The 14,901-nt window shown below is 38.4% G+C and overlaps 2 protein-coding genes across 6 annotated transcripts in view; one reads left to right on the top strand and one right to left on the bottom strand.

Moving 5' to 3' along the window:
• Positions 1-14,901, bottom strand: part of ARNTL2 (aryl hydrocarbon receptor nuclear translocator like 2) — a 108,361-nt gene that overhangs the window by 53,562 nt on the left and 39,898 nt on the right. For 2 of the 5 annotated variants that reach the window (XM_046012247.1, XM_046012250.1), the window contains exons 3-4: positions 13,816-13,917; positions 2,619-2,660 (exon numbers count right to left, since the gene is read on the bottom strand). The exons of 2 other annotated variants lie outside the window; for them this stretch is intronic. In XM_046012247.1, the coding sequence (XP_045868203.1) occupies positions 2,619-2,660; positions 13,816-13,917 (144 nt within the window). The remainder of the gene's footprint in view (positions 1-2,618; positions 2,661-13,815; positions 13,918-14,901) is intronic. One more of the 5 variants, XM_046012248.1, reaches the window with a different exon arrangement.
• On the top strand, positions 3,322-3,883 carry LOC123946645 (thymosin beta-4). The gene has a single exon (XM_046012252.1). The coding sequence runs from the start codon at positions 3,402-3,404 to the stop codon at positions 3,534-3,536; it is 135 nt and encodes a 44-aa protein (XP_045868208.1). The 5' UTR covers positions 3,322-3,401; the 3' UTR covers positions 3,537-3,883.

Raw genomic sequence — 14,901 nt, forward strand, 5'->3', positions numbered from 1 at the left:
TCTGCAAACCCTGCCCCACAGACACTATTTCTAGCGGAGGTCATCCTTATATTATGTAAGGCATTGCTGATCTCTGCCTTGAATTTGACAGTACTGACATTCCTTCTTATTCTACTGGCTCCTGTGGGCCTCCCCTGCTCCGCTGTCCTCCCTGCTCCGCTCAGTCCCCTTGTCTCTTTATCAGCTCTTCCTCTTTCCTTAAAAGCAGTGTCCCCAAGATTCCCCAGTTGGCTCTACTCTTTCCTCACCTTACAACTTCACCCTGAAATAGCTCCTTCTCTCAGAGGCTTTATAGCTGTTCCTAAGCTATTATTAAATCTCTAACTTGTTCATACTTCACCCCATTCCTGACCTTCAGAACTTGAACTACACACTTAAATGATTCACAAGTGCCTTAAACCTCAGGTAAGCCCATACCGAATACGTTCTTTACAATTTACCCCCATTTTATATCTCCTTCCTCCATTACCCTTGACTTACTCCTGAAGAATTTATCTTGGTTGCTGCTACCACTAGGCTCATTCTAGACCCTTCCTTCTTCTTCACTCTGAAGAGCCAAATAATCACAAACTCCTATAGGTTCTAGTTCTTAAAATGGTTCTTCTATAGGTCTTCTCTTCCTCCCCATTCACTGTGTCACCACCTTGATTCATGAGGTGACAGCTCATTGCACTACCCCCAAAAGCCTTTTAACCTGCTCTACTTCCAGTGTCTTCCCCTTTCAGTCTACACAAACCCCGACTTCCAGAATTATCACTCTAATACAAATGATGTCATCTAATTCCATCGCATCAAACTGCTAAAATATATTTCTACTGCTTAAGAGAAAGGGCCAAACTCCCTCATGACATCCCAAGGTTCTCCATGACCTGGCTTGCGCCCTCATTTCCAGGCTCATGTCTCCGTGCATTCCCTACATCTCCACATGTTACTCCACAGCAATGCCAAACAACTTGCTAGTCCTCACACATGCCAAGTCACCTCACATCTCCTCTTACTCGCTCTTTGCTAAGCTTATAATGTCCTTCCCTTCTATGTTCTTGGAAAAAATCCTCTTCCTTCTTCAAAACCCACCTCAGTTATTCTTCCGGGAAACTGTGACTACTACATGATGAATCCCTTTCCTCTCTCAGCTGCCTCTATGTCTTCTATCCTTCTACCATGTCACCAGACCTAAGTCACCGTCTACTGGAAATTCAGTATTATTTAATATGTCACAAGGAAAGAAAAACGTTGCCCATTAACAGGAAGAGGCCATTGATAAGACCTTTTTCGTGAATGGCAAAATGTAGGGGGAAATTGTATATCTTACATTTACATTTCACATTTAACTCAACTTCACACTTAACTGTAAACATCTGTCTGTTTCTCCTACAACAGTCAGACTGTGGCACTTCCAGAATTTCCACATAAGAAGAGTTTAAAAAGGACAATCTGATGGGAAAGAAGGAGGAGACTTTCTCTGGCCTGTCTTTATGGGAAGTTTAAATTAGACGAAAGAAAATGTAATTTTTCCACATAAAAGAGTGGGGGAGGAGAGAACACTAATGAAAACCGATGGAGATAATATTCCCTTTCCCACCCAACCATTCATCCTTGGGTCACACTACTCCTGGAACAAAATAAGTTTTGAGTGAACTGGATAGAATTCAAATTATATGTATGTTCACATAAAATTTAGTTATATACTCATGCTTTGGTCCATTCAGGAACAATTTTTAGATTAAAATTTTATGTTTAGAAGAATGTGAGAGTTATCCTCCTGCTAGAATTATCACCTCTCATTTCTACCAGTATTACCCACTAGCACAGACACCAACAATGGGCAGAGATGCCTGTTTCCAGGAATGTACAGCAGATGGGATCTTCTGTCTCTGAGGTAGGGGTTAGAGAAAGGTGAGAACATGTGGGAGCAAGGCCCTGTGGAGAACAATGAATGATGATGGCAGGAGCTAGGAAACCCAGAAGAAGGCAAATAGCTAGTTTTTGATGGAGATGCATCTAAAAGATTTCTGAAAAAAAAAAAAAAAAAAAAAAAAAAAAAAAAAAAAAAAGATTTCTGGAAGACTCTATTAGGGAAAGACCTGTTTACCAGAGGCTGGTTGTCTGATAATTTAGTGGCAGGGGTCTTGCTCTTAATTCTGCATATTCTTACTGCCACTTTGATCCCTGTCAGTGTTTTGTAAATTAGATACAAAACCAGAATAAATGAAGAAAAAGCAAAACTGAGATCTGGCCATGTTGCCAGATATAGAAAAATTTTTGTTGATGCTGAGAATATGTTGAAACAATTGACAAAGACTAACAATCAGATGCTCTTCAGATGCTCCTCAGAAGTAACTGGAATTTCTTTACTGCATGGATCAGCTTTGCTCTAGTGCTTAAAGAATAAACAGTCCCTCTAAGAAAAATTTAAAGGCACGTAAGACAAATGTTATTCCAGTAGATAGAAAAGGTAACAGGTACTTGACATGCACCACTTCTCAGAGCATATGGGATGAGAAAAACCTAATATTCGTGAATCAATTCTATCTTGGCATCACCTTTTACTTTGGCTAAAGGTCTGCATCTGCAACATTTTCCACCCACCATCTACCAATCTCAACAGTTCAGTGTACCTGAAGGACTTCATTTTTACTTGTTGTTCACCATCTTCCATTCTACAAAAAAGCAGGATAAAGTGTCAAACTACGTGAAACAGCTTTTATGTCATTCTTGAAAGAAAATAAATGTGAGATTAAGTACCATCATCTTACATCCTAAATCCTCTTAAGTCTTTAGTTAAAAATGCTACCCTGAGCTCCTAATGACTGGAAATGATTGTTACTGTTGATACAAGTGGCGGTGGTGGTTCTCCTCCTGAGGCTCACAGGCTCCTCCTCCCCATCAGGGCAATGAAAACTGTTAACTTGGGACAATGAACAAAATTTATCTCGTGTGAGTCCTGAGAAATATAATTTTCATATGAATAATATTAAATAGAATAATTTTTAGATAATTGGCTCCACCAAAAATTTTGTAGTGACAATATTAAAAAAGCCTAAAATTGAATGAAAAGGAATTTATTTTGTTAAAATTTATTTTTTAATTAAAAATATCATTGAAAACTGGAAACTCCGGTCACTTGGCAATAATATTGATAGTCACAGCAGTATATTCCCTAGCAGAATACGCCAAATGTATATATGCGTGTGGGGCTATATATGTATATATACATACGTGTGTGTATGTATATGTAAGACATGTAGTTACCACCAGACCACTACTATAGCAGAATATACCATGGTGACAGAATACGTTCCACATTAAAAACTGATGCAGGCGCCCCGGCATTCCGCGGCGGCTACTGAGCACACCGGGCTTCCCTCGCTCGCGCACCTCGCTCCGCTTCCTCTGCAACCATGTCTGACAAACCCGATATGGCTGAGATTGAGAAATTCGATAAGTCGAAATTGAAGAAGACAGAAACACAAGAGAAAAATCCACTGCCTTCAAAAGAAACGATTGAACAGGAGAAGCAAGCAGGCGAATCGTAATGAGGCGGGCGCTGCCAGTATGCACTGTACATTCCACAAGCATTGCCTTCTTATTTTACTTCTTTTAGCTGTTTAACTTTGTAAGATGCAAAGAGGTTGGATCAAGTTTAAATGACTGTGCTGCCTTGTTCTTATCAAAGAATCTGAACTACTGATTGGGAAGCCAAGCCTCCTATACATCAGCAAAGGAAGAAGCTGGGTGGACACAACTAGTAAAAACCAAGTGGGTCTTGCAGGCGGTGAAATGCAGTTTAGTCAGAGTGTCATTTTTTTCTTTGTATGACTTTAAGTATTGGAATGCACAATTTTTAATATGCAAATAAAAAGTTTAAAATGTGAAAAAAAAATGATGCAGGCGACAGAATACGTTCCACATTAAAAAATGATGCAGGCTGAGTAGTTTTAAAAATGCATATTTAAAAAAATATATTTCCAAATGTATCAGAACAAACAAAAATAGACTCTTAAATACAGAGACTGAACTGGTGATTGCCAGAGGGGAAATAGGTAAAGGGAATTAAGAGGTACATCCCAGTTATAAATAAGTCATAGGAGGGGTGCCTGGGTGGCTCGGTGGGTTAAAGCTTCAGCCTTCGGCTCATGTCATGATCCCAGGGTCCTGGGATCGAGCCCCACATCGGGCTCTCTGCTTGGCGGAGAGACTGCTTCCTCCTCTCTTTCTGACTGCCTCTCTGCCTACTTGTGATCTCTGTCTGTCAAATAAATAAATAGAATCTTAAAAAAAATAATAAATATGTCACAGGAATGAAAAGTATAGCATAGGGATTATAGTCAAGAATATTTTAATAACATTATATCCTGATAGATGGTAAGTACATATATCATAGTGAGCACTGAGTCCTGTGTGGAATTTGTGTGTTGCACACACAAATCTAATATAACAGTGTCAACTGAACTACAAGGGGAAAAAAAAAAAAACTCGAAAGAAATGGTGAAATCCAAACCTACTGTACTTATGAAATCCAAACATACTATTATTTAATGACCCCTGGTAGAACAGAGAAAAGGCACAATCATATATTAGCCAAACAATTCATTTCTTGTTTGCAGCATAAACCTAGGTAAGTGCAAATGCAATCAAAACATTCTCCAGATTTGCTCCTTTTCGTGCCTTCCTCTTTTTAAAACTTTCTTCCTTTGGTTTCTGAGATATTATCCTACTTCAGAGCCATGTCTTCTCACATTTGGGGTGGGATTTCCTTCCTCCTTTTACAGTGTTTAGGCCTGAGTCCCCCCAGAGTATATCCTCAGTCCCCAAATCTTCCCACTCTCTACACTTCCCCAGTGACCGCATCCATGCCAATCACTGCAATGGCTTCCTGAACATTAGAGATGTGTGAATCTCTATCTCCAGACCAGGTGTCACCCCTAAGTACCAGGTCCTCATATCCAAATGCCCGGTTGAAGAACTGAGAATTACCATGTTCTCACTGTGTCCAAAACTGAATTCACCATCTATCCCTTGATCTCAGTATAACATCCTCCACATAGGTAACCAAGTCAGAAAATTTGGACACTTCCTGTATGCCCATTCTCCTTAACCAAAAATCATGAATTCTCTTTTAAACTTCTCATAACATGCCCTTCCCCTTCCATGCCCTGCTGTACAGGACCTTACTCTCTTGGACCAATGCTCAGAAAACAATCCCTGACAAAACTTCTCAGCTATTTTCTCTGCCTCCTGGGTTTCCCCCCTTCAGCCCATCCTCCATGTTGTTTCCCAAGTGATTCTTTGAACATAGAAGTCTGTACCACTTCCCACTTGGTAGAGTAGCTATATTCTTTTTAAAAATGGACAATAACAAATATCAGCAATATGGAGAAACTGCATCCTTCACACATTGCTGGTGGGAACGTATATGCTGGTATAATGTAAATGTAATGCTGGTGGGTACAGCCACTGTCAAAAACAGTTTTTGTGATTCCTCAAAAACTAAACATAGGATTACCATATAACCCAGAAAGTCTCCTGAGTATATACCAAAAAGAATTTAAAGCAAGGACCCAAACACATACTGGTACACCAACATTCATAACAGCATTATTCACAGTAGCCAAAAGATAGGAACAACCTAAATGTCCACCAGCAGATGAATAGATAAACAAAATGTGATATATGGCAACCCCTGTGGAGAGTACCACAGAACCCCTCCCTGGCAGGCATGTACACTGCCTCAGCTCCAGCCAACATTCCTCCAAGGCACTCTCTCTACAGAGTCCTAGAACATACTTGTTTCCACCCACTTTGATATCCTACCAGGACACTTCTGTACAAAGAACTCAAGGGTCTCCTGGTCTACACACTGCTTCAGCTCCAGCCACCCCACTGGGGCACCCCCTGCAAATAGACCCCAGAAATCCCAGCTTCCCTTCACCTCAGCCAACCTTCCAGAGCGCCCTCAGTGTATAGAACCTGGAACTTTGCAACACACAGTTGGGACAGGGCGCCCACTCCACAGAGAGCCCTGGAATCCCCTGGCATACACCCACTTCAGCTTCCTGTCCTGCCAGGGTGCCCTCTGTGTAGAGAGCTCCAGGATACCCTGAATAATATCCACGTCAGCGTCAGCTACACTACCAAGGTTCCCTCTGGGTGTAGAGCCTTGGGACACCCTGGCATTCACCCACTCTAGCTTTAACTATTCTGCCACGGCACCTGCTGCAGGGAGGCCCAGGGACCACACTGACCTGTACCCACTTCAGCTATCCTGCCACAGTGCCTACTATGTGGAGAGTCCTGAGACACCCAACCCATGCCAGCCACATCTCCAGCCAGTGAAAGTCGCCAAGCACACCAAGCCTTCCTTCAAATTTAGAAGTTGTTATTCTGCTTAATTCATAGAAACAAACAAGGGGAGTCAGGCAAAATGGGGAGACAGAAATATGCTTCAAAAGAAAAAACAAAACAAAACCTCAGAGAAAGGAGCTAAATGAAATGGAGATAAACAATATGCCTGATAAAGAATTTAAAGTAATGATCATAAAGCTGCTCACTAGGCTGGAGAAAAGAGTGAGTGAACTTCACAGCGAGACCTTCAATAATTAAAAAATGTAAAAAAGAACCAATCAGAACTGAATAATACAGTAACTGAAATAAAAAATACTTTAGAGAGAATCAATAGTAGATTAGAGGATGCAGAATATATCAGTGGTATGGAAAAACAGGCTAAAGAAAAGCACACAAGCTGAATGACAGAAGGAGAAAATAATAAACAAATGAAGGTTGATTAAGAGAGCTCTTAGACAGCAGTAAGTGAAAAAACATTCCCATTACAGGGAACCTAGAAGCAGCAGCAAGAGAGAAAGGAAAATACGTATTTGAAGTAATAGGTGAAAATTTCCCTAACATAGGGAAGGAAATAGATATCTAGGTTCAAGAAGCACAGAGTTCTAAGCAAGAGGAACCCAAGGAGGTCCAAACCAAGACACCTAATAATTAAAATGCCAAAGGTTAAAGATCAAGCGAGACTTTGGATGCACCTGGCTGGCTCGGTTGTACAGCATACTACTCTTGATCTTAGGGTCGTGAGTTCAAACCCCACATTAGACATAGAGCCTACTTAAAAAATAAATATATAAAGAGAGACTTTAAAGGTAGCAAGAGAGTAGCAAAAATTTACCTACAAGAAAAACCCTATAAGGTCATCAGCCGAGTTTTCAGCAGAAACTTTGTAGGTCGAAAGAAAGTGGCATGATATATTCAAAGTCCTGATGGAAAAAACCTACAACCAGGAATACTCTACCTGGCAAGGGTATCATTCAGAATTGAAATTCCCCCCAAAATGATTTTTTACCACTGAACTAGCCTTACAAGAAATGTTAATGGAACTTCTTTAAGTGGAAAAGTGGTCATAATTAGATGTCAGAAAATTATGAATAAAGATAGAAAATATGATAGCACATACATAAAACATGAAGGAAAGGGTGAAATAACGGTTTGTTTTTTTTTTCCTGGATGTGTGTGAATTTAAATGACTATCAACTTAGAGTGCCATATACTTAGGATGTGATATATGAACCTCATGGTAGCACAAACACAAAACCTGTAATAGACACCAAAAAAGGAAAAAGAATGCCAAATATAATGCTACAGAAACTCATAAAAAGAACAAGAGAAGAACTACAAAAACAACCAGAAAAAAAAAGAAATTGCAATAAGTACATACCTATCAATAATTACTTTAAATTTAAATGACCTAAATGCTATAATCAAAAGATATAAGGTGGCAGAATGGATAAAAAAACAAATGCTGTCTACAAAAGACTCACCTCAGACCTAAAACACATATAGACTGAAAGTAAAACTATAGAAAAAATATTCCATGCAAATGGAAGTGGGGGGAAATACATCCAGGGTAGCAATACTTGTATCAGACAAAATAGACTTTAAAATAAAGACTGTAGCAAGACTCAAAGAAGGCCATTACGTATTGATAAAGGGATCAATCCAAAAAGAGGATAGAACAATTGCAAATATTCATGCATCCAACATAGAAGCACCTAAATACAGAAAGTGAACATTAATGAACACAGAGAAACTGACAGTAATACAAAAATGACAGAGAACTTTAACACCCCCACTTACATCAATGGGTATTTCATCCAGGCAGAAAATCAATAAAGAAACAGTGGCTTTGAACAACACATTAGACCAGATGGACTTAACACACACATATATAGAACATTCCATCTAAAAGTAACAGAACACACATTCTTTTTAAGTGCACATGAAATATTCTGCAGAATACACTATATATTAGGCCATAAAACAAGTTTCAATAAATTTAAGAAGATTGAAATCCATACCATACATCTTTTCCAACCAGAATTGTATGAAACTAGACATCAAGCATGAAAAAAAAACCCTAAAAACCCCACAAACACCTGGAGGCGAAACAACAATGGGTCAATAAAGAAATCAAAGAAAAAATTAAAAAATACATAGAGAAAATGAAAATGCAATAGTCCAAAATCTTTGGAACATGGCAAAAGCAATTCTAAGGAAGGAAATACATAGCCATACAGGCCTACCTAAAAAAAAAAAAAAAAAAAAAAAAAAAGAAAGAAAGAAAGAAAAGGAAACAAAGAAAAAAGCTCAATCTAACCATACACCTAAAAGAACTAGAAAAAGAGACACAAAGCCCAAGATGAGTAGAAGGAAGGAAATAATAAAGATCAGAGGAGAAATAAATGATGTAGAGACTGAAAATTAAAAAAAAAAAAAGAAAAAATCAATAAAACTAAGAGCTGGTTCTTTGAAAAGATAAACAAAATTGATAAATCCTTAGCCAGACTCATCAAGAAAAAAAAAGGGGGGGCCCAAATAAAATTAGAAACAAAGGAGGAAAACTAAGAACAGCGCAGAAATATGGAAGGATTATAAGAAAATACTACAAAAATTACATAACAAAAATTAGACAAGCTAGAAGAAATGGATAAATTCCTAGAAACATACAATCTTCTTCTAAAACTGAATCAAGAAGAAATAGAACATCTAAACAGACAAATTAATAGTGCTGAAATTGAATTGGTAATAGAAAAATATCCAGAGTACCTGGGTGGCTCAGTTGGTTGAGCATCTGACTCCTGATTTCAGCTCAGGTCATGATCTCACAGTTGTGAGACTGAGCTGAGCATGGAGCCTTCTTAGGATTCTCCCTTTCCTTCTCTGTACCCCGAATACACTCATACTCTCTTTAAAAGAAAAAAATAAAAAATAAATAAAAGTGCAGGACCTGATGGATTCCCAGGTGAATTCTAAATATTCAAAGAAGAGTTAATACCTATTTTACTCAGTCTATCCCAAAAAAATAGAAGGAGAGCTTCCAAATACATTCCATGAGGCTAGCATTACCCTGATACCAAAACCAAAGACACCACACACACATACACACACACTCCAACGATAAGCCAGTATCTCTGATAAGCATAGATTCAAAAATCCTCAACAAAGTATTAGCAAATCACATTCAACAATACGTTAAAAAGATCATTTACCATGATCAAACAGATTTATTCTGGGGATGCAAGGATGGGTCAATATTCGCAAATCAATCAACATGATATACCATATCAACAAAATGAAGAATAAAAATCATAATCTTCTCAAGGCACCTGGGTGGCTAAGTCAGTTAAACATCCGACTCTTGGTTTTGGCTCAGATCATGATCTCAGGGTCCTGGGATCAAGCTCCGTGTAGGGTTCCCTGCTCGGTGGGGACTCTGTTTGTCTCCCTCTCACTTTGCCTCTCCCCATGCTAATACTCTCAATTTCTCTAAAATGAATAAACCTTTTTTTTAAAATCATGATTTTCTCAGTAGATTTATAAAAAAAGTATTTGACAAAATTGAACACCGATTCATGATAAAAATTCTCAACAAAGTGGGTTTAGAGGGAACATATCTCAACATAATATAGGCCATAAGTGAAAAAACCACAGCCAACATCATACTCAGTGACGAAGGACTAAGATTTTCCACTAAGAACAGGGACAACACAAGGATGTCCACTCACCACTTTTATTCAAGATGGTATTGGAAGCCCTAGTCAGAGCAATCAGACTAGAAAAAGAAATAAGAGGCAATTATATCAGTAAGGAAGAAGCGAAATTGTCACTATTTGCAGACACGATTCTACATATAGAAAACCCTAAAGACTCTTTCAAAAAACTATTAAAACTAGTGAATTCAGTAAAGTTGCAGGATGCAAAATTAATATACTGAAATTCACTGAATTTTTTTTTGCATTTTCATACCCTAATAACAAACTAGCAAAAAGAGATTTTAAGTGAACATTCCCATTTAGAATTTCACCAAAAAGACTAAAATACCTAGGAATAAACTTAACCAAGGTGGTGAGAGATGGATGCTCTGGAAACTATAAAGACTTTGATGAAAGAAACTAAAGGAGACACAAATAAATGGAAAGATACTGTGTTCATGGAATTAATATTGTTATATGCAACAAATAAATCATTGAACATTACATCAAAAACTAACAATTGACTGTATGTTGGCCAATTGAATTTAAATTTAAAAAATGTCCCTTCTATCCAAGACAATGTAAAGATTCAATGCAATCCCTATCAAAATACCAAGAGCATTTTTCAGAACTACAACAAACAATCCTGCAATGGGTCTGGAACCACAAAAGACCCTGAATAGCCAAAGCAATTTTGACAAAGAGCAAAACTGAAGGTATAACAGTTCCAGATTTCAAGATCTGCTACAAAGATATAGTAATCAAAACACTATGGTACTGGCACAAAAACAGACACACAGATCGAAGGGAAAGAATAAAGGGCCAGAAATAAACCCACCACTACATGGTCAATTAATGTATGACAAAGGAGACAAGACTATGCCATGGGCAAAAGAAAGTCTCTTCAACAAATGGTGCTGGGAAAACTGGAACAGTTTCTAACACTATTTCACAAAAATAAACTCAAAATGGATGAAAGACCTATATGTGAGAACTGAAACCATAAAAATTCTAGAAGAGAACACAGGCAGTAATTTCTCTGATGTTGGCTGTAACAATATTTTTCTAGATATTCCTCCTAACACAAGTGAAACAAAAGCAAAAATAAGCTATTGGACCTATATCAAAATTAAAAGCTTTTGTGCGGCTTTCATATAATAAGGCAACCTACTAAGGAGAAGATATTTTCAAATTCCATATCCAATAAGATATTAATATCCAAAATTAAAAAGAACTTATACAACTCAACACCCGAAAAGCAAACAATCTGATTTAAAAATGGACAGAGGTCCTAAATAGACATTTTCCCAAAGACATACAGATGGCCAATAGACAGGAGAGAAGATGCTAATCACTAATCATCAGGAAAAGGCAAATCAAAACCACGAGATAGGGGCGCCTGGGTGGCTCAGTGGATTAAGCCGCTGCCTTCGGCTCAGGTCATGATCTCAGGTTCCTGAGATCGAGCCCCGCATCGGGCTCTCTGCTCCACAGGGAGCCTGCTTCCTCCTCTCTCTCTGCCTGCCTCTCTGCCTACTTGTGATCTCTCTCTGTCAAATAAATAAAATAAAATCTTTAAAAAAAAAAAAAAAACCACGAGATAACACTTTTCACCTATCAGAATAGCTGAAAACAAAGAGATGAGAAATAACAAGTGTTGGAGAGGATGTACCGAAAATGAAACCCTCGTGGTGAGGCTGTAAATTAGTACAGCCACTGTGGAAAGCACTATGGATATGGATATGGATAATTTTATGGAAAAATTATCAGAAAAATTAAAAACAGAAATACCATATGATCCAAGAATCCCACTACTGGGTATTTACCCAAGAAAACCAAAGCGCTAATTAAAAAAGATACATGCACCCCTATGTTTATTGCAACATTATTTATAGTAACCAAGATATGGAAGCAACCTAAGGGTCCATCAATAGACAGAAGTAGTACACACACATGCAATACACACACACACACACACACACACACACACACACGAATATTCCACAGCCATATAAAAGATGAGATCCTACCATTTGCAACATGGATGGTCCTACAGTGTATTAAGCTAAATGAAATGGTCAGACTGAGAAAGATAAAAACCATATGGTTTCATTCATGTGGCATCTAACAGATGAATAAACTAAAAGCAGAATCAGACCTATAAATACAGAGAATTAATGGCTGCCAGAGGGAAGGAGGGTGGGGAATGGGCAAAATGGTAAGCGGTGTGGGAGATAGGGGTTTCCACTTACAGAATGAATAAGTCATGGGAATAAAAGGCACAGCACTGGGAATATTGTCAATGATATTGAAAGTGCAGTGTATGTGACAGACTGCAGCTATGTGGTAAGCATAGCACAATGTATAGAGAAGTTGACTAGGCTGTACACCTGATATTAATGTGACATTGTTACAGAAATGTGGTATATACATACAGTGGAATGTGAGCTATAAAAAGAATGAATTTCTGATATATGCTATAACAAACAGAAAACTTGAACATGTGTTAAGTGAAATAAGCCAGACAAAAAAGGATGAACATTGCATGACCCTACTTATGTAAAATATCTAGAATAGGCAAAATCATAGAGCTAGAAAATAGACTAGAGGTTACCAGGGACTGAAGGAAACAAGGTATGGAATATTATTATTTAATGCATATGGAGTTTCTACTCGGGGTAATAAAAAAAAAAAGTTTTGGAAATAGGCAGCAGTAATGGTTGTACAACATTGTGACGGTAACTAATGCCACTGAATTCTACATTAAAAATAGTTGAAATGGTAATTTTTATGTTATATATATTTTACCAAATAAAAAAAGTCCAAAGGCCCACAATTTTTGTTTAAATGTAATTTGACATGCTTAAAATCCTTGTGTCTTCCTGACTGCATGCAAGATGATTTCTATATTCTTTAGTTCAACAGATCTCTTTGACCTAGTCCATGTTCATTTCCCAAGTCTCACAGCTCACTCACCTCTGCGTACACCCTCTGTTCTATTGTGCCAGCCACTTGTTTCCTGATTAGCAGAGTGCTATTTCATATTCCATGCCCTATGCCTATGCATAGTTCTTCCTTCCACCTAAAGTACCTCCTCTACTCCTGCTCAGAATGGTTCACTTCCCTTCTTCATTTAAAACTTAGCTTAAATCAACCTCTGCAGGAAGCTGTCCTTCCCTCCTAACCCAGTCTTATTTAAATGCCCAACTGTCCTTGTTGTCAGGGTACCTGGGGTATGTGTTATGGCGGTTATCATAATGTGTAATACTTACCTGTATCTTTCTAATTTGTACATGTTTCTTTTGTCTTTGTATTTCTCCCTCCTAGTCCACTGGGTGTCACATAGTAGGTACTCAAGAAATATTTAATGACTATATTCCAGGGAATCTTCATCAATGACCCTTTAAAAGAATCAGCTCTCCATTCAAACCAAGAGTGCTGCAGAAATGGCAAACATTCTCATACATTCTTGTTTAAAAATGCCCAATATTCTGAGGTTCCACCAATGAAATCAACTTCATGTCTACTGACTGGCTTTCATTCCCCGAGTCTCTGGAAAGGATGCTATACAATCAGTACTTTGTAAAACGCCTAAAGTACTTTGACATCCATCATTTCACTAGAGGAATGGAAAACGGTGGAATGAAAGACAGATTGGGGCAGAATGGAGAAGCTCTAAGGCAGACAATGAGCAAATCAGTGGGATGTATATGCTCTTCTGTCTACTGCCATTACATGCTTTAAGTAGGGATTATGTCAGATGAAGTCCAGGACTTACCTGCTGCTACGGGATGCTGATATTTCTATCCTTGTTGAAAGAAGATAGGTAAAAGGATTCTGAGAGAGCTTTTCCACCACTTTTTCTGTCATGATTCCTGACCTGGAAGGAAGGAGGTCTTGGGTCACCTCTACCCATAGACGTTGGGAAATGGACAGCATGATTATCCTCATGTGCCACAAGTCCCCTACCCCGTCCAGATGCAGAGAGACAGGAAGCAGGGTGTAATGAAGAAAGTACCACACTAACAGTCAGGCGTTCTAACTACTTGGATAACGTTAGGCAAACCACTCGCTATTTCTGCATCCACGCTTCATTTTCTAAACTGTGGGCAACTGGCTAATCTTCAGTGTTGTCTTCTGCCCAAAAAATCACTATCTGCCAGTACTTTGCATGTTTCCATTACTTCCCCTACCATGGACTCCACTTCCCATTCACTCCCCAAACCACTGAAGGTCACAGCCATGCCAGCTCTGCGGCATAAAACTGTCACCTCTAGGACTCATGCCTCCATTTCAGCAGTCACAGTCTCATCTGGATACTAAGAAAGAACAACAGTGCTCATGAGTCCGAAGAAAAAGAAAATAAAAAGGACTGACAATCACTTCGAGCTTGAGCTAAGTGGGGACTACAAACTGCTGACTTGGGATGTAAAACGGTAAACAATTCTAGACCAGTCACTTGGTCAACTGTAGTTATTTGTGATCATTCACATTAGTAGAAGAGTCTGAGAGAATACAGACAACCCAGAACAGTAAATAAACTTCAAGTGGTTTATATGTGGCTTAGGAATTGCACTGGTTCTTACGTTTGAATAAACACTGATTCTGCTGTCTTGGGAGTCTTAACTAAATCAGAAAGTATATTGGAAAGAACAGTCTTAAAAAGAGCTGGTTTCTTCCAGTATGTCATCTTGTCCCCCCTGTTCAAAACTTTTCCCTTCCTTCATGGAGACCTATCATCAACTTTCTCATTTCTGTAAAGTACCAGCCTAAAATGGAGTACTCGAGATTGTAATATTTACTTTGCCTTATCATTTTCACCATACAAACCCTAGCTTTGGGGAGTTTATTAAAGAATATTTGG

This window comes from Meles meles, chromosome 7, assembly GCF_922984935.1.
Source record: "Meles meles chromosome 7, mMelMel3.1 paternal haplotype, whole genome shotgun sequence".
In the NCBI taxonomy this organism is placed as follows: domain Eukaryota; kingdom Metazoa; phylum Chordata; class Mammalia; order Carnivora; family Mustelidae; genus Meles; species Meles meles.

Coding starts and splice junctions, on each gene's coding strand:
- LOC123946645 (XM_046012252.1), top strand. CDS start 3,402: ATGTCTGACAAACCCGATATGGCTGAGATTGAGAAATTCGATAAGTCG.